This window comes from Nelumbo nucifera, chromosome 5 (genome assembly GCF_055504915.1).
Source record: "Nelumbo nucifera cultivar China Antique chromosome 5, China Antique-T2T, whole genome shotgun sequence".
In the NCBI taxonomy this organism is placed as follows: domain Eukaryota; kingdom Viridiplantae; phylum Streptophyta; class Magnoliopsida; order Proteales; family Nelumbonaceae; genus Nelumbo; species Nelumbo nucifera.
This window is the reverse complement of record NC_142653.1, coordinates 5,068,947-5,094,119: the sequence shown is the minus strand read 5'-3', so window position 1 is coordinate 5,094,119 and position 25,173 is coordinate 5,068,947. Positions and strand designations below refer to the sequence as shown.

The window sequence follows — 25,173 nt, the reverse complement described above, 5'->3', positions numbered from 1 at the left end:
TTTGGCTGAAAGAAGCTGACTGGATGGGAATATTAGCTGTAAAGTTTCTTTTGTATACATGTAAAGTTTCTTTTGTTGTCCTTCAGAGGACTCTGAAGGAAGCTGTAAAGTAGAAACATGAGGTCCCAAAATAGACATAGAAAGTGAAACAATAGGCCACGATGGAATTATATATATGTTTACCACCAAGCTTAATTTGTTGTTTCCTCTTCAAGGGAAGATGAATGGGATAAGGTTGAGGGTTGGAAGGGAGAAGTTGTAGGAAAGAATGCAAAAGGCTATCTTAGACCACTTGCCTTCCTGCCTATAGTGTGGAATGAACTCAAATCTAGAACCTACTCGGCGATTCACTTGATATTGCCTAGGAATCATTGCCTATCAAAGTGTAGGGCTTTACACTATCACATGATCAACCTTGATTCACCACAAGAAACTCCAACACAACAAACGATCAATATAGGATCACAACCACAAGAATGGAATGGCAAAGCAACCATATAGTTGCTACAAGGCTTTAGATGATGATGATGAATCCCAAGGTATAGCATGATAACAACAATTGCACACTTTCAGATAAAACAACCATTTATGTAAAAATAAGGCCTGGACGGTGATTAAGGACTAGGAAATTCACTGTCAAGACTATATAGGAAATAAGAAAATTAAGGACTAGGAAATTTACTGTTAGTGGGGCCCGCCTGCTTTAACACAAATGTTTCATTCTTAAATAATTTTCCGAAGAAAAATTGGAGAAAATTTTTGGAATCTTGAAATTTTGTAGTCTGCTCAATCCACTTTCTCATGCTAGTGTAGGGGCCTACTTTCTCATGCTAGTTGAGGGAGCAGTGAGATGAGGGTGGGATCAACCCCTATTGGCATGGGAGATTCTTTGAGAGGTGAAATTTTTGCTATTATGGAAGGAATTCAGAAAGCCAAGGAATTAAATATTTATACACTGATAATTGAAGGGGACTCAATGCTCGTTATTAGCTGGCTTCAAAAGGAGGAGGGGATGGGATGGTGAGATTACACCAATGAAAAAAGGAAGCTCATGTGTTTGGCTAAACAATGGGTGGGAAGAGGTAATGTTTGTTGGGCTACGTTGTAACTTCTTTTATTTGCTGGCCAATGCTAAGAGAGTTTATCTCCCCTCTTCTGTTTGTACTTCTTTGATAAAATTTATTCAATTATTGATAAAAAAAAAGATGTCAGCTGAGGGTGAGGGCCTTGACTTTGTGGCACTTAATTATCCTTTTGCAACTATAGCAAAGATGGATCCTGAGGTTGGTGAATTCACCGGAGGATAGCTTCACTAGGAGTGGATTTCAGATAAGCTAAATGTAGATGTTGCCGCTCATATGTATGGGCACCCCCTATTTAAGGAGAAATGATGTATATCCAATAAATGGAGCTAGAGAAATATTTTTTAACTGCCCATATGAGCTAGTGAAGAGTGAACTCGCATCTGCTGCATCGGGCATTGCCCCAAATTTGGAGTGACCGCCAGTGCAATACGATCATGCCAGTGTTTTGAAAAAAAAAACAAAATATCACATCAACTGAATTTCTGATAAAAAACACTGGTGTGTTCACATTTCATTGGGGTCGCTCCAAATTTGGAGTGACACTTGATGCAGCAGATCAAGGTTCAAAGTATCGATACGTCCCAATACCGTGGAAGGGGTGTATCAGTTTTTTTTTTTTTTTTTTTTTTTCAAAAATAAGAAATAGGGGAAGGTCTTAGGCCTGCCTACCCCCTGAAATGGGTCAAACCCTCATAGTGATGCCTATTGAGGAAGTGCAATATCTATCATTGGATGGAAACATAATATGCTTGGGATCTTACATTTTGAATATTTGACTCTTTTCAAAAGCTATCTGATTGGAATTATTTTCTATTATCTTGTCCACTACTCAGGATTTGGCCATTTGGGTTTAAGTCTATTCTTACGATCTGATTTTATAAGATTCCAATCCAACAGTTATCCCACAAGTTTTCTTATCTTAGGTGTTTTCTTATCAGATTATAAGAGGGACAACAGAGCTGAACCTTTTTTGGTGGAAAAAAGAAAAGATGCCCTTACATCACATGTAAACATGGATGTAATGATAAACTTATCTGCTACATCAATTAATAAATACTAGATTATGCCACTTGACTTACATGTGAAAGGAATTTGGGAAATTTTAAATTTTAAGTCAGATACATTGTATGACTTTTACCCAACCTAATAAGTCATCTAGATTTACCCAATGGATATCCTAACCCATTTCCTTTTAAATACTTTTTTTCTCATAAAAGGACTTTCATAGTTGATGCAAATACAATACAATACTGTAAAAGTCGTTCAGTCGATCTGTTTTCATAGATAGAGAAGAGAGAAAGAGAGGGAGAGAAGAAGAAGAAGAGAGGAGAAAGGAGTATCGAACTGAGAAGTCAAAGAGACTCTCCCAGCTGACCATATATTTATATACCAAAACTGTGTACAAAGGCAACTATGCCCCCACTAAAATACCCTTCCTTAGCCGACTCTTACACTCCCTCTCAAGCTGGAGAATATATCTCATATAGTCCCACCTTGTTACATATATAGCTCACTCTTCCCGAACTCAACCCTTTTGTGAACATATCTGCCCACTGATCACCTGTTCTCACATGCTCTATGCTTATGACACCATTGAGGACTTTTTCCCTTACAAAATGGCAATCTACCTCTATGTGCTTAGTTCTCTCATGAAAGACTAGATTGGATGGGATGGAATTGCAACTTGGTTGTCACAATATAGCTTCATGGGTTTGCTTGTTGAGAACCCAATTTCCTGCAAAAGATTTTTCAGCCACACTAGTTCACATGTAGTGTGTGCCATGGCCCTGTATTCTGCTTTTGCACTGCTCCTTGCTACAACTGTTTGCTTTTTGCTCTTCCATGTCACTAGATTTCCTCCAAGAAAGGTGCAATAACCTATAGTGGATCTCCTATCCGATACTGAGCCTGCCCAATCTGCGTCTGTATAGCCAATCTGCGTCTGCAATAACCCAAGGCTTGGAGCCCCCTTCAAATAACACACAATTCTAAGAACTGCGTCCCGGTGAGGAACTCAAGGGCTTTGCATAAATTGGCTTACCACACTGACAACAAATGAGATATCAGGTCTAGTGATAGTTAGGTAATTCAGTTTTCCCACTAGCCTTCTATACCTTGTGGGATTATCAAATAACTCACCTATATCACTGCCCAACTTGGCATTCAGTTCCATGGGAGTTTCAATTGGTTTATCACCTAATAGTCCTGTTTCTTCCAATAGGTCAAGAACATATTTCCTCTGATATAGGTTTATGCCTTGCTTTGATCTAGCAACTTCTATACCCAAGAAATACTTCAACTTCCCAAGATCTTTTGTCTGAAAGTGATCTTGAAGAAAGGCGTTCAGTCTATCAATCCCAAGTCTATCACTGCCAGTGATGACTATGTCATCCACATAAACTACTAGCAAGATCTTCTCGGCTTCAGAGTCATAGCTAAATACTGAGTGGTCAACTTGACATTGTCTCATTCCGAACTCCTTCACTACACTAAATTTGCCAAAACCAAGCACGGGGAGATTTTTTGAGCCCATAGATTGCCTTACCATCCCCCCTCTGAGCAACAAACCCTGGTGGTTGCTCCATGTACACTTCTTTTAGAAGATCACCATGGAGGAAGGCAATTTTAAAATTGAGCTGAAACAGAGGCCAATCATGCATGACTGCTAAGGAAATCAACACATGTACTGAGCTAATCTTAGCAACAGGGGAAAAGGTTTCCACATAATTTACACCATAAAGTTGAGAATACCCTTTGGCAACTAAACAAGCTTTCAGCCGTTCCACTCTCCCATCTAGTAGATATTTAACAACATACACCCATTTACAACCAACAACATGCTTACCTGGGGGAAGATTGGTGAGTTCCCATGTATGGTTGTGATTAAGGGCAGAGAGTTCCTCTTCCATAGCTTTACGCCACCCTGGCGAGGTGAGAGCCTCCTGAACATCCTTAGGTGTAGATACAGAGGATAATAGAGAAACAAATTCGTGATGGGAAGTAGAAAGGGGAGAGACAGAAACATAATTGGATATGGGGTGCAAAGTGCAACTACGTTTACCTTTTCGCAATGCGATAGGAAGGTCAAGGTCAGAAGGCAACTCGGGTGTGAAAGAACTTGGATCTGCAGACGAAGTAAAAGCTGGAGGAGGTGCTGGTCTTTGTCGGTGAGTATACACTTGACGGATTGGTGGCCTTTCAGTAAGTTCCTGCATTGGGGAAGGTGGAGAGCCAGTCATAACGGGAACAACAGGAATGGGATTATCAGCTGGAAGGGGAAGAGGAACCTCTTTGGGAGAAGGAGAAATATCAGGACCTGAGATGTATGGCACAGACTCAAAGAATGTAACACCGAGATAGACAAAGGATTTCCGAGTAATAGGATTGTAGCATTTATACCCTTTCTGAGTCCTAGAGTAGCCAAGGAAGATACACTTAATGGAGCGTGTGCATCCAACTTGTCTAGACTAGGATCAAGATTCTGAACAAAACACACACACTCGAAGATCCTGGGAGTCAAGGGATATGGAGACAAAGTAGGAAACAAAATAGAGAACGGAGAACGACCATCAAGAATGAACGAGGGCATGCAATTAATGAGAAAACAAACAGTAAGTATTGCATCACTCTAGAAACGTTTAGGAACATTCATATGATGAAGAAGAGACCGAGCTGTGTCAAGTAGATGTCGGTTCTTCCTCTCAGCCACCCCATTTTGTTGAGGAGTGTTTACACAAGATGTCTGTTGAATAATGCCATGGTGTTCCAAATACTCTATACCATTGTCTGAATGAAGAATTTTAATTAAAACACCAAATTGTGTACACACTTCAGCATGAAACTTTTGGAAAATGGAAAATAATTCATTTCTTTCTTTCATTAATAAATCCATGTCATTCTTGAATAGTCATCAACAAAAATACCTGTAACCATTATAAGGCTCAATTCTAATTGGACCCCAAATGTCTAAATGAACCAAATCAAAAGGACTTAACATGCAACTATCAACTCTAGGACTAAAGTAAACCTTATGGTGTTTCCCATACTGACATGACTCACACTGCAAAGAAGACAGATGGCTCAATGACGGAACAATTAACTTGAGAGCTTTAAGAGATGGATGGTCGAGTCTACAATGCCACTGGGGAGGAGTCAAAGAAGTTTGAAGTGCAACTGTAGAACCATCACCGTCATGGTAATACAATCCACCAACTTCATGCCCTCGACCAATCTTCTCCCCTGTCTTGAGATCTTGAAAAGGCACAAGAAGAAGGGTAAAACATGATAAAACAATTGAGGGATTTAGTTAGTTTACTAATAGACATAAGATTAAAAGGAAACTTGGGTACATATAAAGCAGAAGACAAAGAAAGAGATGCTGTGTCAGCATTACCAACACCGTAAATGGGGGAGGTAGAACCATTGGCTAGGGTAGCATTATGTGATGTGGAGGTTAGAGAGAGAGAGGAAAACACATCTGGAGTTCCGGTCATGTGATCAGAGACTCTAGAGTCAATTATCCCGGAGAAAGGTTTTGATGCCAGACAAACCATACTTGAATGAGCAAGGGTGGCAGTATTCTGATGTGAAGTAGCCTAAAGGAATCTCTCATACTCATCTCTTGGAATACCCATCATCTCCTTCCGAGAAATAGTTGTGACTATAGAAGGTGTTGGATCAACTGGTTCATTCTCACTGGCTTCACTACCACCAACTGCATGATTAGCTCATGTGGAGGGTGGACCATGCAGATCATAATAGAAGCTAACTGTGTGTCCATCTCTTCCACAATGTGTACATTTCCTAGTAGTGCTTCCTCTTCTTTTGCCATGGCCTCCCCTTGAATCACGACCTCCACCATTGCTATGACCAAACACAGGGTTACCACGGCCTCCCCGAACCGTACGACCACCTCCTCGGTTCCCATAAGCTCCTCCTCGAGTTCCAACAAGTGCTGATGTGTCAGGAGGTATGGTACTCTCTATTGGATTAAGAGAGATCCTATGGAGACGGGCAAACACTTCCTCTAAGGAGGGCAGATCCACTTAATATCTTTGCTCTGACAGGTTCGTTTCTGATTTCAGCCCCACCAAGAACCTGGTAACATCTAGTTGTTCCCTTTGTTGTTGCTGAATTTTGACATCCGGAGTTAAGGGATGAAGGACATTAAGTTTATTTCGAAGATTTCTCATATTGGCATAATATTCTTCAAGGGTCTGGTTTCCCTGTTGCAAACTGAAGTACTCCTGATAAAGCTGATAAACTCTTGTAGTGTTGTCTTGTCCGGAATAGAGTTTCTTGGCATGCTTCCATATATCCTTTGTTGTGTCTAAGAACATAAAGTTAACACTGATTTTAGGCTCCATACTATTCCACAACTACGTCATGATTTGAGCATCCTCCTGCTCCCAATCACTGAAACCCAAAGATTCAGCAATAGGTTTCTCCTCTCATACATGTTTCACTTTCTTATTAGCCCTAAGAAACACTTCCACCGATGTAGCCCATGGCACATAGTTTTCACTGTTGAGTTTGATGGATGTCATCTGCACACTTAAAAAATTAGAGGAGATCATCACACTCGATTTCTGGTCACCACTAACATCCCTCATCAACACCATTTCTACCTACAAAGCTGATTCCGCCCGTCCAAAAAAAAAAAAAAAAGAAACTCAGTCCCAGCACCTCGACTATTGTTCTTTGAATACTACACCAACACACTCATCCAATCACCACGAACATGGCCTAGCATACATTCGGCCACTTCTGTGAGTAAACAATTTCATAACCACAAAAAAATCCCTCTTGAAACTGCTATTTAGAGGGTTCAGACCACCACAACTACAACCACTCGACCACCAAGGCTGTCACGCGTGATGACAGCAGTCCAGAAATTTTTCACTTGGGCTGTCGCACTCCCCCTTCACCTGTAACTAAGCCACCGTAACCCTAGGACGCCTGAATAGGTTGCCGCAACCTTCTCCACCACTTATGCCAGATTGTGCAGACCAGAAAAAATAAATAAAAAAAGAAGAGGGTGGAAAGAGGAGCTGATTGAATGAAGCTGTAGTCTTCCTCTCTCCTTTTTAGCGATGCTCTGATACCATGCAAATATAGTTTAGTTGAACTGTTTTCAGAGATAGAGAAGAGAGAAAGAGAGGGAGAGAAGAAGAAGAAAAGAGGAGAAAGGAGTGTCAAACTGAGAAGTCAAAGAGACTCTCCCAGCCGACCATATATTTATATATCAAAACCGTGTGAAATGGGTGGGTTATAAGTATACGTGTTGTGTCATAAATTGCCACTCCTACCATTGCCTTCTAAAAATTGATACAAGAATATTTTCTTGGCTGAAAATATGCAGTGAAGAAGAGGGTGAGAGACTAATCTCATCTGTTCATAACAAAGAGTACAACTATTTCTTAAATCTCCAATCCTGGAATAAGTGGATCACATGTCACACTTTAGTGGGATATGTGGAACCAAGTCAAGTACCATGGAATGGGAGTATTTTTTTTTCCTGATTCAATAAAGAATTAACAGTCCTGACTGAGAGAAACCATTTGGATCAGGGTGCCAGATTTTGTTGTCTTCCTTCCCAGATGGAAATCTTGCATTGCTGAAAGCATCCTAGTATGGAGGCAAGAAAATTGGATTTATCTATAACAACTCTGTTCCTGCACGAATGCTCCCTCTTCTGCTATAAGAGGGGAAATGCCTCATTGCAATTTATGCTCCCTAAACCACTTATCCTCCTCAAAATTTCCTTATTACCAGTGCCCACTTCAGATGATACGCTGTGAAAATCTTGGTCTTCAATGTTTTGATTTTGGTTTCTGCAAGGTCTATTTTGGGTCTTGCTTCCTACTTGTTGAGGTTTTAGACAAATTGTGTAGTCTATAGTGGTAGTTTTTGTTTATTTATTGTTTAGATAGTAAGTGGGGACCACAGCACTCTTGTTGGGTCCTTTTTGAGCAGTTATTTTATTTGTTTTATGCTGTTTTATGTGTTAGCCGCCCTATAAGGGCATATTGGTCTTTATACTCTTTATTATTTTAGACTATAAATAATAGTGAAGAGGGCGGCCAGCATTATTGCTCTCTTTTCTCTCAAATCTCTTCTCTTCCTTTTCTCCTTTATTCTCTTCTTCTTCAAGAAATACTCTTTTCTTTTACAGATTTTTTATTTCAGCACCTTTCTACTCTACTCATTGGGGAGATTACAATTATACCTTTTTTTCTTCTTTCATTAAAATGTCTTTCATGTTACTGACTAAAAAGAATTATGAATATTTTTTCATTCTTTTGTATACTTTATAGTTTATAATCACATGAAGTCATGAATTCCATTGTTTTTCATTGTATCCAATAAACAGCTGTTTCTGGGGTTAGATAGATTTGGTGGGATCTAGAAATCATAGCCTTTTTTGTCTGTTTTCTTGATTAATGGCAGCTGTTGGGACAATGGAATAATTGTTGGAAGCTTCTCTGTATGTATTAAAGGATTCTAGAATGTGTCACTGTGTTTAGCTTTAATTGAGCTCTAAATGAAGCTATCTGTATTTCTTTGAGATAATTAAGATCTATTATGTGATTTATAAGCCCATTTTTTACCATTTTTGACCAATTTTTGGCAAGGTTGTATGTTGAACTTGAATTCTTGTATGCCGTTTTACTTTATTGCTTTTCTAAAGTTTGTCACAATCTGTTGGTTCATCTGTAAGCTTTTAACTTGCAGAAAGAATGATGAGCTAAGAAAGGATGCTGTTGATGCCTTTTGTGTTCTGGCACATTCTCTTGGGGAGGACTTCACCATTTTCATTCCATCAATCCAGAAACTATTAGTGAAGTACCGTTTGCGGGTCTGCTGTTTTATCCTTTTCATTTTTTATTTTTAACTTTAGGTTAGATTTGATTTTTTTTTTATTTTTCGTTTTTTTTTTTCATTTTGTGGAGATAGTTATGAAAGTGGTTCTCTTTTCAGCACAAGGAATTTGAGGAAATAGAAGGTCACTTGCAAAGACGTGAGCCACTGCTTATGGGAAGTATCTCTTCACAAAAATTGACTCGTCGGGTTCCTGTTGAGGTGATTAGTGACCCTCTAGATGATGTTGAGAATGATCCTTATGAGGAAGGGGGTGAGATGCACAAACAGTTGAGAAACCATCAAGTAATTTCTTTTCTCGATTCAATGCTATTTAATATTATAATGAGAAGGCTTTAATGTTTTTTGCCCTACACTAATCTATTTGATTTTTCCCTGATAAAATACTTGAAATTCAATGTCAAAATATTAGTGACCTCTGGAAAAACTAATGGTATTGTCTCTGTTTCTTCTGATACATTGAAATGTAGGCATTGTTGAATGCTATTTTTGGCTTGAAAATTGGATAGGCTCTTGTGATTTTCACTATGCTTGGCTCGGTATAGAGTTGTAGCATCTCTCATCCATATCCTGCATTAGATTAATGATCTATTGGGAAACCAACATCTGTATCTTAGTTGTCCTGATGTCTCCATTTTTTTGCAGCCTACTAACATGATATTACATTTATTCTATTTCCTAGATAGATGAAGAATATGCTTGCAATTTCATTTATATTTTTAAGTGTTACATTCTCTTTTTTGAGTGTGGATTAGTGATCCTAATATACTAGTCAAATTTTCCATTTGATTCTCATGTCCGTCTTTGCTTGTTTGCATCCTTTTGGTTTGCTTGTTCATTATCTTGTCTCTCAATTTACAGTGGAAGCTTTTATAACTTTCATTAATTCTATGTAGGTTAATGATGGTCGATTACGGACTGCTGGGGAAGCTTCTCAACGTAGCACCAAGGAAGATTGGGCAGAGTGGATGAGACATTTTAGTATTGAACTACTAAAGGAATCTCCTTCGCCTGCTTTACGAACATGTGCAAGGCTTGCACAATTGCAGGTTTCGAAAACTGTTTTCACTTGAGTAACTCTTCTTTGAGGTTTGAATTCTGACCTTTGCCATTTGCAGCCATTTGTGGGGCGGGAGCTGTTTGCTGCTGGTTTTGTTAGTTGTTGGGCACAGCTGAATGAATCTTCTCAACAACAGCTAGTTCGAAGTCTAGAGATGGCATTTTCATCTCCAAATATTCCTCCTGAAATTCTGGCGACGCTTCTTAACTTGGTATGCCTTTCTGCATGGCATTTCCTGCATGTATGAATTGCTTTCTTTCTCTGTATGGTAGGCAGGTTATGAATGTAAGGAGGTGCAATTTGAGCACACTATCTGGACATCCTAGCCTTCAAAGAATGATATGGTGGTTTTGACTTTTGCTTTTGTGGAGATAAACAAATTATTGTATTATAGTTTGTTTTAATTGGTAAATTATGGTATTATAGTTAGAAATATAAATATTTAAATTTTATATTATGTTTTACTTTTGAATTCTCTGCCAGGCCAAGCATTCATATGAACTACAGTGTACAAAATATTGGTCACATCAGGAGTGTTTGTTTTGTAGCTACAGTAGTTCGAACCAGGAGAAGAGAAGAAGAAGAGGAAGAAGAAGAAGAAGAAGAAGAAGAAGAAGATGAAGAGAACAGTCGAACTTGATAGATTAAACCCTATCAGTCGACCCTTAATATGGATTTGCCTCTAATTAGTAGTACAAAGACTAAACTGCCCCACTTAAGTATGGGACAGGAAGTCTCTATTAAGACTGCCACATAAGCCCATAACTTAATAGAAATAAAATGGCTAATCTACCCTTATTCGGCTAGCTCTAACACTCCCCCTCAAGCTGGAGAATATATGTCATATAATCCCAGCTTGTTACATATATAGTTCACTCTCCCTAAGCTTAAGCCTTTTGTAAACAAATCTGCCGACTGATCACCTGAGCCCACATGTTCTGTGCTTATCTCTCCAATGAGGACCTTCTCCCTCACAAAGTGACAATCAATCTCTATGTGCTTTGTTCTCTCATGAAAAACAGGGTTGGATGAGATGTGAAGTGCAGCTTGATTGTCACAGTACAGTTTCATAGGTCTATCCATGGAGAAACCGATTTCTTGTAGGAGATTCCTCAACCATACTAATTCACATGTAGTGTGTGCCATGGCCCTGTATTCGGCTTCAACACTGCTCCTTGCCACAACCGTCTGCTTCTTAGTCTTCCATGTCACAAGATTTCCTCCAAGAAATGTGTAGTAACCTGTAGTAGATCTTCTATCAGACACAAAGCCTGCCCAATCTGCATCTGTATACCCAATTAGTTCAAGTTTTCCTCCTGGTTTGTACAATAACCCATGGCCTGGAGCTCCCTTCAAGTACCTTACAATTCTAAGAATTGCATTCCAGTGAGGTATTCGAGGGTTCTGCATAAATTGGCTCACCACACTAACTGTAAAGGAGATGTTTGGTCTTGTGATATTCAAATAGTTCAGCTTCCCCACTAGCCGTCTATACCTTCCAGGATCATCAAATATTTCCTCTGTATCACTGCTCAACTTAGCATTTGGTTCCATTGGAGTTTCAACCGGTTTTGCACCTAACAGTCCGGTTTCATCCAGCAAGAACATATTTTCTTTGGCACAAGTTTACACCTTGTCTTAATCTGGCAACTTCTATACCCAAGAAATACTTCAATGTCCCAAGGTCTTTTGTTTGAAAATGATTTTGCAGAAAGACCTTTAGTTTATCGATCTCCAATTTGTCACTACCAGTTATGACAATTTCATCCACATAAACCACTAATAAAATCTTTCTGGCTTCTGAATCATAGCTAAACACCGAGTGGTCAACCTGGCATTGTTTCATTCCAAAATTCTTCACCACTTCACTAAGCTTCCAAAACCAAGCACGAGGCGATTGTTTCAACTCATAAATTGCCTTTTTCAGTTTGCATACCTTACCATCCTCCCCCTGAGCAACAAACACAGGTGGTTGCTCCATATATACCTCCTCCATAAGGTCACCATGAAGGAAGGCATTTTTAATGTCAAGTTGAAACAAGGGCCAATCATACATAAAACTGCCAGGGAAATTAAGACACGAACAAAGCCAATCTTAGCAACTGGAGAGAAGGTCTCCATATAGTCCGCTCCATACAACTGTGAATAACCTTTAGCAACAAGTCTGGCCTTCAGACGCTCCACACTACCATCTGGCAAGTATTTAACAGTATACACCCATTTATAACCCACAACATGCTTACCAGGTGGAAGAGTAGTGAGCTCCCACGTGTGAGTATGCTGAAGGGCAGAGAGTTCCTTCTCCATTGCCTGCCGCCACCCAGGTGAGCTAAGAGCCTCTCAGACATTCTTAGGTATAGAAATGGATGACAATAGTGAAACAAACTGGCGATGTGAAGCGGAAAGACGAGATACTGAAACAAAATTGGAAATAGGATGGAGGGTACAACTACGTTTACCTTTTCGTAAAGCAATGGGAAGATCAAGTCCTGAAGGTTCAGGGACAGGAGCAACAATAGGATCCGCAGACAAGGTAGAAGCTAGAGGAGGAGTCGGTGTCTGTCGATGAGTATACACGTGCTAGATCGGTGGTCGTTCAGTAGGGAGCTGCACTGGACGGGGTGAAGGGTCAACCCCAACTGGAACACCCGGAACGGGATCACTAACTGGAAGAGGAAGAGGAAGCAAAGGTAGAGACATGGATACTTCAGGTCTAGAGAAGAAGGGGACAAACTCAAAAAAGGTTACATTAGGACAGACATAGCACTTCCGAGTAATGGGATTGTTACACTTGTACCCTTTTTGAGTTCGAGAGTAGCCAAGAAAGACACTTAATAGAGCGTGCATCCAGCTTGTCTATTCTAGGACTCAGATTGTGAACAAAGCACACAGCCAAAGATACGAGGTGTTAATGGAAAGGGAGACAAGGTGGGGAACAAGATAGAGAAGGGAGACCGACCATGAAGGTACAACATCACTCCAAAATCGTTTAGGAACACTCATATGATGAAGAATAGACCAAACAGTTTCAAGGAGATGACGGTTCTTTCGTTCAGCCACCCCATTTTGTTGAGGAGTGGATGCACATGAAGTTTGATGAATGATGCCATGCTGTTCTAAATACTGTTGAAAGGAAGTAAGAAAGTATTCAGGACCGTTATCCGAACGAAGAACTTTGATTGGATTACCAAATTGTGTACGTATTTCAACATAGAATTTTTTGAAAATGGAAAATAATTCACTCCTTTCTTTCATTAAGTAAATCCATGTCATACTTGAACAATCAACAATAAAAGTGACAAAATACTTGTAACCATTATAAGACTTTATTTTAATTGGGCCCCAAACATCTGAATGAACCAAAGCAAAAGGACTCAACATACGACTTTCAACTCTAGGACTGAAGGGAACACGACGATGTTTCCCATACTGACACGACTCACATTGTAAAGACAACAAATGACTTAAAGACGGAACCAGTATCTTGAGTGCCTTGTGAGATGGATGTCCTAGTCGGCAATGCCACTGTAGAGGAGTGAGTGAAGTCTGAAGTGCAACTGACGATCCACCACCGTCAAGGTAATACAATCCACCAACCTCATGCCCCCCACCAATCTTTTTCCCCGTCTTGAGATCCTGAAAAACACAAAAGGAAGGGAAAAATGTAATAGAGCAATTAAGAGTCTTGGTTAATTTACTAATAGACATAAGATTGAATGGAAACTTAGGGACATATAGAACAGATGATAAAGAAAGAGAAGCCGTGTCAACATTACCAACACCACAGATGGGAGAAGAGGAACCGTTGGCAAGGGTAACAGTTTGAGATGTGGAAGTTTCAGAGAGGGAAGAGAACACACCTGGAGTCCTGGTCATGTGATTAGAGGCTCTAGAGTCAATAATCCAAGGAGAGGGTTTGGATGACAGACAAACTATACCTGAGTGGTCAAGGGTGGCAGTAGTATGCTGTGAAGTAGTCTGGAGGAACTACTCATACTCATCACGCGGTACTCATCACTGACATCAACCCCACCAGCTACTGCATGATTGGCCCATGTAGAAGGAGGGCCATGGAGATCATAACAGAAATTCACCGAATGTTCGTCCCTGCCACAATGGGTACACTTCCTTGTAGAGTTACTTTTTCCTTTACCATGGCTTCCCCTTGAGTCACGACCACCACAACGGCCAAATACGGAACCACCACGACCTCCTCGGGAGGCATGTCCGCCCCCTTTAGCTCTGATCCCATGTTTGTTTTGTAGCTATAGTAGTTCGTACCAGGAGAAGATGAAGAGAACAGTCGAACTTGATAGATTAAACCCTATCAGTCGACCCTTAATATGGATTAGCCTCTAATTAGTAGTACAAAGACTAAACTGCCCCCACTTAAGTATGGGACAGGAAGTCTCTATTAAGGCTGCCACATAAGCACATAACTTAACAGAAATAAAATGACTAATCTACCCTTATTCGGCTAGCTCTAACAAGGAGAATAAGTAAAATTTTAACCAAAGAAAAAAGCTGTAGGAATATATGAAAGTTTGAAAATGCATACAAAACCCAAGGAAGAATATCCATTAATACTTGGCAATTTAGCATGGAATCTCTAATGCATGTATGGACTAAATGCCAAATGAAATCATTGAAATTTTAGAAATACAGCAGGTCCTACCTTGAGTGTAGGGCTTTCAAGGGCATAGAAAAATGAGTTACTCTGGTTGTATTACAGCCACTAAATGGAAATTTAATCCATTCAAAAAAGCATCTGGGTGGTTGATTGAACCATTACTCCACTTTTTAGCAAGGGTTTCTTCAACCTAATTTCTGTTCCAGGGTTTCTTCCTCTTTATTGGATTGGAGCTTTATTGAAACAAAGAGAACTTACCAAGCAGATCTATACAGAGTATGTAGTATGTACAGAGGAAAACAATCTTATGACTAAAGTTAAAGAAGCCCCTACTGCAGTCAAAATAGAAATATATTTTGAAATAATTAAGTTGCTGAGAGAACTAAACAGTAATTATTTGAGAGGAATTAGTTAGGTTCTTGACTTTGTTGCCTCTTGTCTGGCTCAAGGGAGGCATCTGAAGTGAGGCAACAGGGAGCACCTTGTGGTGGAGGTGCTTGCCTCAAGTTTCTTTCACAATAACGGTGGTATAGATTTGGACATGTTGTAGGGAGAGAGAAATGATAATACATATATGATATACTGGAAGCTCTACTAATTAATTTAACCTGTTGTTAACACCATGCTACCTTTTTCACGATATAAATTCTCTTTTTTGAGCATAATAAGTGAATAGATGCAATAACTGCTTAATGTGTATATTAGCTAAAACTTGTTTAAGGTGAATTAGTCTGTTACGTAAAGGTTATTTTTAATGGGCTCTGGAATATTGCAAGTTATCATTGAAGTTATGATATCCATTAGGTATTGGATGCATGAATGAAAATGTTCCCCAGTGATAGGATCTTCAACTATATCTTTTGCAGGCAGAGTTCATGGAACATGATGAGAAACATCTTCCCATAGATATAAGACTCCTTGGTGCCCTGGCAGAAAAAGTGAGTTTTCATCTTTGAAAACTAAAATGGGTTTTCTACCTTAATTTAATTGTTACTTTCTTGTCTTCGTATAGAATTATCTATTTAATCTTAGATGTATCTTAGTGAATCAATTCATTTCCTCAGTGTCGAGCATTTGCAAAGGCCCTACATTACAAAGAAATGGAGTTTGAAGGTGCACACTCCAAAAAGATGGATGCAAACCCAGTTGCCGTTGTGGAAGCTCTTATACACATAAATAATCAGTTACACCAGCATGAGGTTGTTTATTTGTTATTCTGGAAGTTATATTACTACATGCCATCTTCCACCAGTTTTTTTTCACAAGTCCATTTTCCACTGGATTTAGTAATTCGAGTTTTATTCTCAGGCAGCGGTGGGGATATTGACTTATGCCCAACAACATTTGGATGTTCAACTGAAGGAGTCCTGGTATGCTTTAGCGATGAAGTACTCAATATATTAACCCTTCAAAAAATAATCTTGCTTATTTTATTATACAAGGGAACTATGATTTCAGAATTTTCTTCGGGAAATCCTCCTTTTGCATTTTCCTCCTCTTAGTAGTCTTCATGAAAAAGATAACTCTTACTGAAAGCATTCACATTCTTGCATTCTGTTTAGGTATGAAAAATTGCAGCGATGGGATGATGCTCTCAAGGCATACACAGTTAAAGCATCTCAAGCATCAAGTCCACATCTTGCTCTGGAAGCCACATTAGGTTTGTAATAAATCATGTCAGGTTGCTTCCCTTGTAAAATTTCACTATTTTATCATGCATGGTAATTCATCATCAATGTTTTAAAACGTGGAGGCGTGACGCAAGGTGTTCCACTACCTAGAGGCATGAGGCGTAGTTAGAACGTAAGAGGCGTAAACCTCCAAACACAAGGTGGCGTAAGCCTCCTTAAGGGGAGGGGGATGAAGAGGAAGGGGAGGAAGAAGAAGAAGAGGGAGGAGGAGGAGGAAGAAGAAGAGGAAGGAGGATCTCATTTTTCTCTATTTTTAATAAAAATCTTTTATATTAAGAAGAAAAGATGCATAGCACTAGTTGAAAGGGGGGCTGGGGGTTCTGGGGTGTGAAGCCCCCCAGCCAAGGGGGCCAGGGGGAAAGCCCCCGGCTCACTTTCTTTATCTTTTCTTCCCTTCCCTTTTCTTTTCTTTCTTTTTATCTTTTTTTTTTCTTTTTCTTTCCCTTCCCTTTCTTTTCCTTTCCTTTCCTTTCCTTTTTTTTCTTTTTTTTTTTTTTCCTGTCTTTTTATATGAAATGTGCATGAGGTGTACACCTCTACCACACCTCATGAAAAAGGCGTATGAGGTGTATGCCTCAGAGGTATCAGGCTATCAGCCTCTGGCATACGCCTCAGGGCGTTTTGGGGGCGCCTCCAGGCGTACGCCTCCCAAACACTGTTCATCATTAAATTGAAACTAACCTTATATTTGAATATTTCTTTGGTGAGTAATAATGAGATTTTATTAATTTATAGAGATTTAAAAAGGGCCACGAACTGACTCTTTACAGTATACCACCCTCTACACCCAAAACTTGAGTTTACCTGTAGGCAAATTCTCTGCTACTCTAATGCTAAACTCGTGAAGAACTGGAGTCCAGTCCAATGAAAGGGAACCATGTGTTCATAAAATAGCTTTCCTGCATCCCACATAAAGGTCACAATAGAATGAACACTAACAAGAGGACTCACATAGGAAGGATGTCAGGCAGAAGTTGAATAATTGATGCACCGATTGCTCAGAAAGCATACGCATGATGCAACAATTTTACTTCTGCATCACCCCACTGTTCAAGTGATTTATTCTGCTGCATCTGTTCATGATTGGTACATTTTTGCACTGTATTTATATCTTTGACAGTGTTTTAAAAGCGCAAGGCACAAAAATGCAAAAAAAATATATATATATACAAAAAAATAATCATAATATTAATTAAAAATATAAACTTAAACTTCAAAAGAAATGTTTTAAGAAACCTCTTGTCTCAAATTAAAATACATAAATATAACATTTAAAAGTAAAACATATTTAAAATGAAAATTGAAAAATAAAATCAAACATAACAAATAACCATTAAAGATATGAATGACAGATCTGTGTGTAATGCATTGAAGCCCAATTATATCTATAAGTCAACACACCATGGGGCCTCCTTTTAATAAGTAACAAGTAACAGATTTCATTAATATAAACAGGATATATGTACATATGAGGACCCCAAAGTGAGGTAAGTTTGTACCTACCTCTCCACAATACAAGTAAGAGAGCCCAATACAACTTTCTCCTATTGAGTCAGCCAAACCATTAGCAGCCCTTGGAACCAAAAGTATTCTTATTGTCATTTCCCTCATTAAACATTTTATCTTCTTTATAACATCTCCATGATTCCGTACACCTTGAAAATCACCCTTCAGCTAGTCAATCACTATTTCAGATCCCCTTCAGTAACCAACCTCTCTATATTCATCTCTTTTGCTTTTTGAACCCCTGTACAACAGAAAATAATTCAAATCATGTTGAAGCTCCTGCTCCAAGAGGACCTGAGAATACAGCTATTATATTACCACCTTTGTCCCTAAAACCCCCTCCCGGTCCAACAGGACGAAGTGCTGACCCTTGTTGTAGATTCATTGTCCCTGTATGCATATCCCTAATAATATCAATATACCTACTGAAAGCCCTTTTCTTTTTCAATGCCCATCAGATGCTTTATTGAGGGATGTTGACTAGGCACTACACCATTGCCTTTGCTTGTATGCCTTAACAACTATTTTCCAACAAATGTGGACATGGTTATTATGTCAAGGATTTAACATGCAAAAATCTACAGGGATAAGTGTGTCACATATCATGGGAAAATTCTCCTGTGGATTATCTTGCTAAAGGGATGAGGTGGAGTTCATTGTGTTAAGATACCACTTTTCCTGGTTAGCTATCATACTGCTTCTGCTTCGTTCCCTCAACTAATCTGTCTGCTACTCTGCTTCCTATGGCCAACTGTGTGGGAGATTGAAGATTCTATTTTCATCATATTTATGCTGTTGACGGAGACCATTCCTTTAAAATGAATTATTTAGTGGGATAAGTATCTGCCACCTTCTGCCAACCCCTTGGAATATCATCCTTTGAAAATGGATGATTCTGTTGATGGTTGATAGGCCACCGTCCTTCTTAGTCAACCCAAAGATCGTTGATAGGTCACTGGCCTTCTTACTGTACCACATTACAATTGTTTCCAATACAATCGCTCTTCTCAGACCTCGTTTAGCTAATTAATCAGCCTTACCATTAGCTACCTTCTAACCCAGCATAATGTTAATTTTAGTTCCCTTACCAATAGTTTTGTCTCTCTCGTGTAATTCCTACATTGCCATATTCCTTAGATCTTTTTTAGCCAGCTTACCACCATCTTTGAGTCACCTTCCACCACAATGTTCCTCAAGTTTAGCTGCTTACAAATTCTTAACCCCTAAAGAATGGCCAATAATTCTGCTTTCACAGAATCTCATTTGCCCCACTGGACCTGAATAAAGAGCCAAGATATTCCCATTATGGTCTCTGTTAAAAGGCAACTGATGAAGAAAAAACACTTGAGCGATCTTCCTTTCAGGTCTAATAAACCTGCTCTGATACTAATACTGAACATAAAACAGCCTTTTAACAGTCTCTAACCACTCCACTATAGGCTATAGCTGCCAAACCTGGATTCCATTCCCTAAACAACATCCATCAATAGGAATGGCAATGGGGTGGGTTTGGGGCAGGCAACCCCTCCCCGTCCCCACCCCAGTGTTTTGAAAGGGAAAGGGCCAATTTGCACCTGAGGCGCAAGGCGAGGCACATGCCTTTTTAAGCAAGGTGCAAAATTACAAAAAAAGCTAAAAAATAAAAAAAGTCAGAAAAATCAAAGAAAATGCTAAAAAACTTTTAAAAAATGCAAAAAAATAAAAAAAATAATAAACATAATGTTAATAAAAAATATAAACTTAAAATTTAAAATAAATGTTTTAAAATCCTATTATCTAAAATTAAAATACTTAAACGTAACACGTAAAGCGTATTTAAATGAAAATTTAAAAATAAAAGCAAACATATAAAGCATTTTCAAGCATGTAAAACCCACAATCTCTTTTTCTCCTGAATTGCATTGCTTCAAGTAGCTAGTGTGATGTAAAATATTGCATTCTTGCTTCTATGAGTCGCTTTTGTACCACGCCCCTCAAGGCAAGCCCGAACAAGTCTATGTTAGGGTCTAAAATTCTTATTTCTCACATAAAAAATAATGATTTTATAACTTTGATTGCCTTTTAAGAAGATATTTTATTGCAATGAATGAATGAACAACATTAGCAAATAGGGGGTTCTTGGTGCAAAAAGCGTGTGCCTGGGCTGAGGCGCAAGGCACATCAGGCGCATGCCTAGGCGCACCAGGCGTGCGCCTAGGACCTGGGCAAGGTGCATACCCCAAAATGCGCCTAGGCGTGCCTGAGCCGCGCCTTTTAAATCACTGCCCTACCCTAGTGTTTTAAAAGTGCAAGGGGCAATTTGCGCCCAAGGCGTGTGTCTCTTTGAAGAAAAGCACAAAAATACAAAAAATTCCAAAAAAAAGTCAGAAAATTCAAAAAAAGCAAAAAATTATTAAACATAATATTAATAAAAAATATAAACTGATATTTTAAAAAACTATTATCTAAAATTAAAATACATAAACATAATATGTAAAGCGCATTCAAATGAAAATTTAAAAATAAAATCAAACATATAAAACATTTTCAAGCACGTAAGCCTATAATCTCTTTTTTTTTTTTTTGATGAATGCCTATAATCTCTTTTTTTCCTCAATTGCATTACTTCAAATAGCTAATGTGATGTAAAACATATTGCATTCCTGATTCTACGAGAACCCCCTATTAAAAAGGTGCACTCCTGGGCTGAAGCACAAGGCACAAGTCTTTTGATAGTGCTGTGCCTAGGACCTAGGCGAGGCACATACCATAAAATGTGCCTCACCTGAGCGCTTAGGCATGCCTTTTAAATCATTGCCCCACCTCATAGGCAAAATCCCTTTCCCCACCCTCATCCCCTATGGTGGGGCAAGGATTCAACACCCATCCTTGTCCCTATCAGGGATGGGGAATCACTGACTTTTCCATGTCTAGAGGCAACCACCTAAATATACATCAAATGTAGGGTGCATTTTTGAAATGGCATCATGGGATCCTAGGGTTTTTGAAATCAGTATTAAACCTAGGGTTTTTAGTAATTCCTTGGCAAGCTCAGCTGGACTCCCCCTAATTCTGTTATAGAGTTTATCAACTCTTGGCAAGGCTAAAGATGATTTTGGGCAAGAGGAAGCTGTTTCTGGAAAGCAATTGTTTATGATGTCATGTTCAATATCTGGGAGGAAAGAAATAGGAGATTATTTGAGGATAGTTACTCCTCCTTGAAGGCTCTTCGAGATCGCATTCTGGCTAACATTAGCAGCTCGATGATGAACGGCAAAATCTTTGAGGGTATCACTCGGAATGACTTACTTAGTAACTGGCCTGCTCTACTATCAACTTCTCCTTTTCACCCTCAACCTCCCCTTAAAATCACCCCAAGACAAGACTGTGAGTTTATTCTGATCAAAGGCTGGAACCGGAAGACTGATTCAAAGAGCAAATGGAGAATTGATTTGGGCCTATAGTGGCCCAGCCAATGCAGAGGCAAGGGCCCTCTTGGAAGGCCTCAGAATTGCCAAATCAAAGCAGCTCAGCTGCATTGCAGCAGAAGGTGATTCGAAAAATGTTATTTACTGGGCTTCAGGACAGATTCTAGACCTGTGGAAGTTATCCCACCTGTTGTTAAAATTCAGGGAGCTTGCCTCTTATTTACATTGCAGCTTTAGATGGATTCCGAGAGAATTAAATCAAGTGGCTGATGATCTAGCTAAATCTGGGCTGGGAAGGGATATATGTAGATCCCATCCCCAATTTGTGGCAAAAAAGTTTCCCATCTCCACCCCGTCCCCATTTAAGATCAGAGAAAACCTGCCCCATTCGTGGTGGAGCAGATTGGAGCCCTGGTCTTGTAGGGAAAATTGCCATCCCTATCCATGAAGTTTAACTTAAATTGACTGGGTATAGGTAGATCCCATCGTGTTAATGGTAAGCACCTAGAAGTGGAAGTGGATGCAATCCATTGCCACCATCTCAGAAATTCATCCATTGAGAAAGGGTCAAACATTTCCATAGTCTTAGCCTTATGCACTATTTTGGTTACAATTCTCTCAAGCACTACTTCCATCTCCCATGCAATCTGTGAAGATTCTTGCATTTCATTCCTCCCATAATGTCCACAAAATAGCTGCCCTTGTACATGTCCATTATGCCCTCCCTCTCTTACTAGGTATGGTGCTTAAAGGCTGAAGCAAACAAGCTTCTCGTATCATTTGGGGTAGACCAACTACCTCCAATGGTTTGATGGTTGTTGGGTTTGATAATATCTACCTTAGGCTTATTATTTGTTGCAATGTTTAATACAAATGGTTAGTCTTTGTTGGTGCAGTTGATCCTGGGCCTATTCCAACACACTTGACTATTTGTTGTTCCATTTTAGTAATTCACATCCAAAGCTCAGGGCAATACAAAAGAACTATGTCATCTTAGATCTGTTTTCAATTTTACTTTCTCTTTAGCTAAATTTTAAGGTACTAATGTATAGTCATAAACATACCCTGGGTGTTTTTTTAAGGCCCATGGTTAGTATATTTTGACAGGAATACAACAAGGAAGTAATGCTCCACATCCTGGTATATTGAAACCTAGGGGGTTTCTTATATTATTGCTGCTTTGTTATCATTGCAATAATATTTTGCAGGTAGGATGCGATGTCTTGCTGCATTGGCCCGCTGGGAAGAGCTTAATAACCTTTGCAAGGAGTTTTGGACCCCAGCTGAACCTGCAGCTCGGCTGGAAATGGCACCAATGGTTTGTTTTTGCTTTCTGAACTATTGCAAAACATGCTTACTACTTTCTTTATGTATTTATATAATGTTGTTAACACAGGCTGCTAATGCTGCTTGGAACATGGGTGAGTGGGACCAAATGTCAGAATATGTTTCACGTCTGGACGACGGTGATGAAACCAAGCTTCGGATTTTAGGGAATACCGCTGCTACTGGTGATGGAAGTAGCAATGGTACTTTCTTCAGGGCTGTTCTGTTAGTTCGTCGAGGAAAGGTAATCATTTATCTTATAACCTCTGATGAGATGTTTGCAGTATTTATGCATATTTTCTTTGCTTTCTTATTTCAGTATGATGAAGCAAGGGAGTTTGTAGAGAGAGCTAGGAAGTGTTTGGCAACAGAGCTTGCTGCACTGGTGAGATAATTGATCCTCACTATATTTACTTTCTTCAGCATTTTGAAAATCCCTCCTAATTGCAATTTTCAGTCCTTTAGCATATCAGATAGAAGCCTCCTTGCTATATTTATTTTCTGGTCAATGCAAATCTATTTTCTGTTTTACCATTCACCATCTCCAAGGCACCTTTATCTAATGGGTAAAAATTGATCAGAAGGACAAATTCTCATAAAAACATGCACCTATTTCCTTTACAAGTGCCATACTTTACTGTTATATCACATCTCACCCAATTGCAAGATAAAGTTGAGGACAAACTTATATTGAAACTTAATTGCTAGTCTGTATATTGCACTATTTTGTAGCTCACCACATTAGTAGTATGTGTTGGGGCCCCAGTCCATATGAAACCTCAGGCCCATACCCCTAACCAGCCCACATTGCCTAATGAGGCCCACGAGGAGCACATCATGATGAAAGAAGCCAAACGCCTGCCCATTCACTTTATGTACACAAGGAAGACACGTCAGCCATGAACAGTCCCATGCACATTTCATGATCTCCTTGTGAACTTTATAAATATCTGAGAATAAACGAGTAGGGCAGACCTGGCTTAATCCATTTTCCTTCTTCTCTTAGTAGGAGGTTAGGGTCTCCCTCAAAGAGACCTCTACGTTGGGCAGTATCCCATCAAGTTGGTATTAGAGCTGCCGTTAGGTAGAGAAATGACGAACACGAGATCCTCAGCAATGGAGGGTCGAATCAATAAGATCGAAGAAGTGCTTCACAAGGTGTTCGGTGAGCTGAAAGACTTGAAGGACTCCATTTCGGTGGTAGCTAGCCAGTTCTGGAGGTTGTCCCATTCCAACCTGCGCGAAGGGGATAACGAAGGCTCTAGTTACTCCGACCACTCACATGCAGGTTCCGGATTCGGGAGGATGGCCAAGTTGGTATTTCCCTCGTTCTCAGGTGAGGATGGCTTCGATCCATTTGGAGGGGGAGGCCATCCAGTGGCTACATTGGTATCGACGTTCCAACCCCCTGATTGGGTGGGCGGGATTTACAGAGGCCCTCTGTCATTGTTTTGAACCGTCAGGGTTTGAAAACTTTGATGAAATTTTGTTGAGACTTAAACAATTGGGGATGGTGAGGGAGTATCAGAATGAGTTTGAGAGGTTGGCTTCTCGGGTTTACAGATGGCCTGAATCGGCGTTGGTGGGAGCTTTCTTAGGGGGTTTGAGGGATGAGATCCAGTATGAAGTGAAGGCCCTGCAACCGGTCACTGTAAATGCGGCGGCACACTTGGCCTGCCTGCATGAAGAAAGACTGAATAAACTTAGACGGGTGGATAAACCGGCCCTGACCGGACCAATCATCAAGACTCCTCCGACTAAAATTGAATCAGGTCCTTCCAAACCGATTGGACCGAATGGTTTGCCCCTCAAGCATCTCTCCTGGGCAGAGATGCAGTCACGCCGCGAGCGTGGACTCTGCTATAACAGTGATGAAAAGTTCGGGCCCGAACATCGTTGCAAGAGACCCCAACTGTTCCTATTAGAACCGGAGGATCTAGAAGAGGAGGGTCTCGCAATTGAAGAAGGGACCCCGGAAACTGAAGAAGAACCTACAGAGCAGGTGTCAAAAATTTCCCTCCATGCCCTGACTGGCTCATCCTCACCTCAAACCATGAGGCTAAGAGCAGTGATCGGGGGTAGCCCAGTGTCTATATTGGTGGATAGTGGGAGCTCTCTAAATTTCGTTTCAGAGCAGCTAGTTGACCAGCTTCATTGCCCGGGGCAAGACTTTGATCTAACAAACACAAACTCTGATCTAACCACCACTATATTGGTGGATAGTGGAGCCTGTACCGGTTTTCTTAGTCCATGTAGCTAATAGACACAAACTCTGTTGTGATGGGGTTTGTAAAGCAGTGAAAATCAAGGTGCAAGGGCACTTACTCCAAGCTGATCTTCACCCATTGGAGTTAAGGGGGCCCGATGTGATTTGGGCATGCAGTGGGTGATTGGGCCCGTCTAACCATGACTTTCACAACAGACGGGCAGAGTTGCACTCTTCAAGGCCTCGACCTAGGGCCTGCATTGCAAGAAGAATTCGGCCTAACAATCAAGCCAAGCCACCATTTCTCCCCACCTGTCATCTCTATTTGGGAGGCGATCCAATGGGGCCCACACTCAACTATTCCTTGGGGTTAGTAGGCCC

General features: G+C 40.0%; 1 protein-coding gene across 5 annotated transcripts in view; it reads left to right on the top strand.

Moving 5' to 3' along the window:
• The window catches only part of TOR (target of rapamycin), a 134,816-nt gene that overhangs the window by 62,316 nt on the left and 47,327 nt on the right, over positions 1-25,173 (top strand). For all 5 annotated transcript variants that reach the window (XM_088888344.1, XM_019196265.2, XM_010247311.3 and 2 more), the window contains exons 26-36: positions 8,820-8,943; positions 9,066-9,251; positions 9,863-10,015; positions 10,085-10,237; positions 15,523-15,594; positions 15,721-15,855; positions 15,965-16,026; positions 16,219-16,316; positions 22,469-22,578; positions 22,657-22,830; positions 22,906-22,971. In XM_088888344.1, coding sequence (XP_088744470.1) covers positions 8,820-8,943; positions 9,066-9,251; positions 9,863-10,015; positions 10,085-10,237; positions 15,523-15,594; positions 15,721-15,855; positions 15,965-16,026; positions 16,219-16,316; positions 22,469-22,578; positions 22,657-22,830; positions 22,906-22,971 — 1,333 coding nt within the window. The remainder of the gene's footprint in view (positions 1-8,819; positions 8,944-9,065; positions 9,252-9,862; positions 10,016-10,084; positions 10,238-15,522; positions 15,595-15,720; positions 15,856-15,964; positions 16,027-16,218; positions 16,317-22,468; positions 22,579-22,656; positions 22,831-22,905; positions 22,972-25,173) is intronic.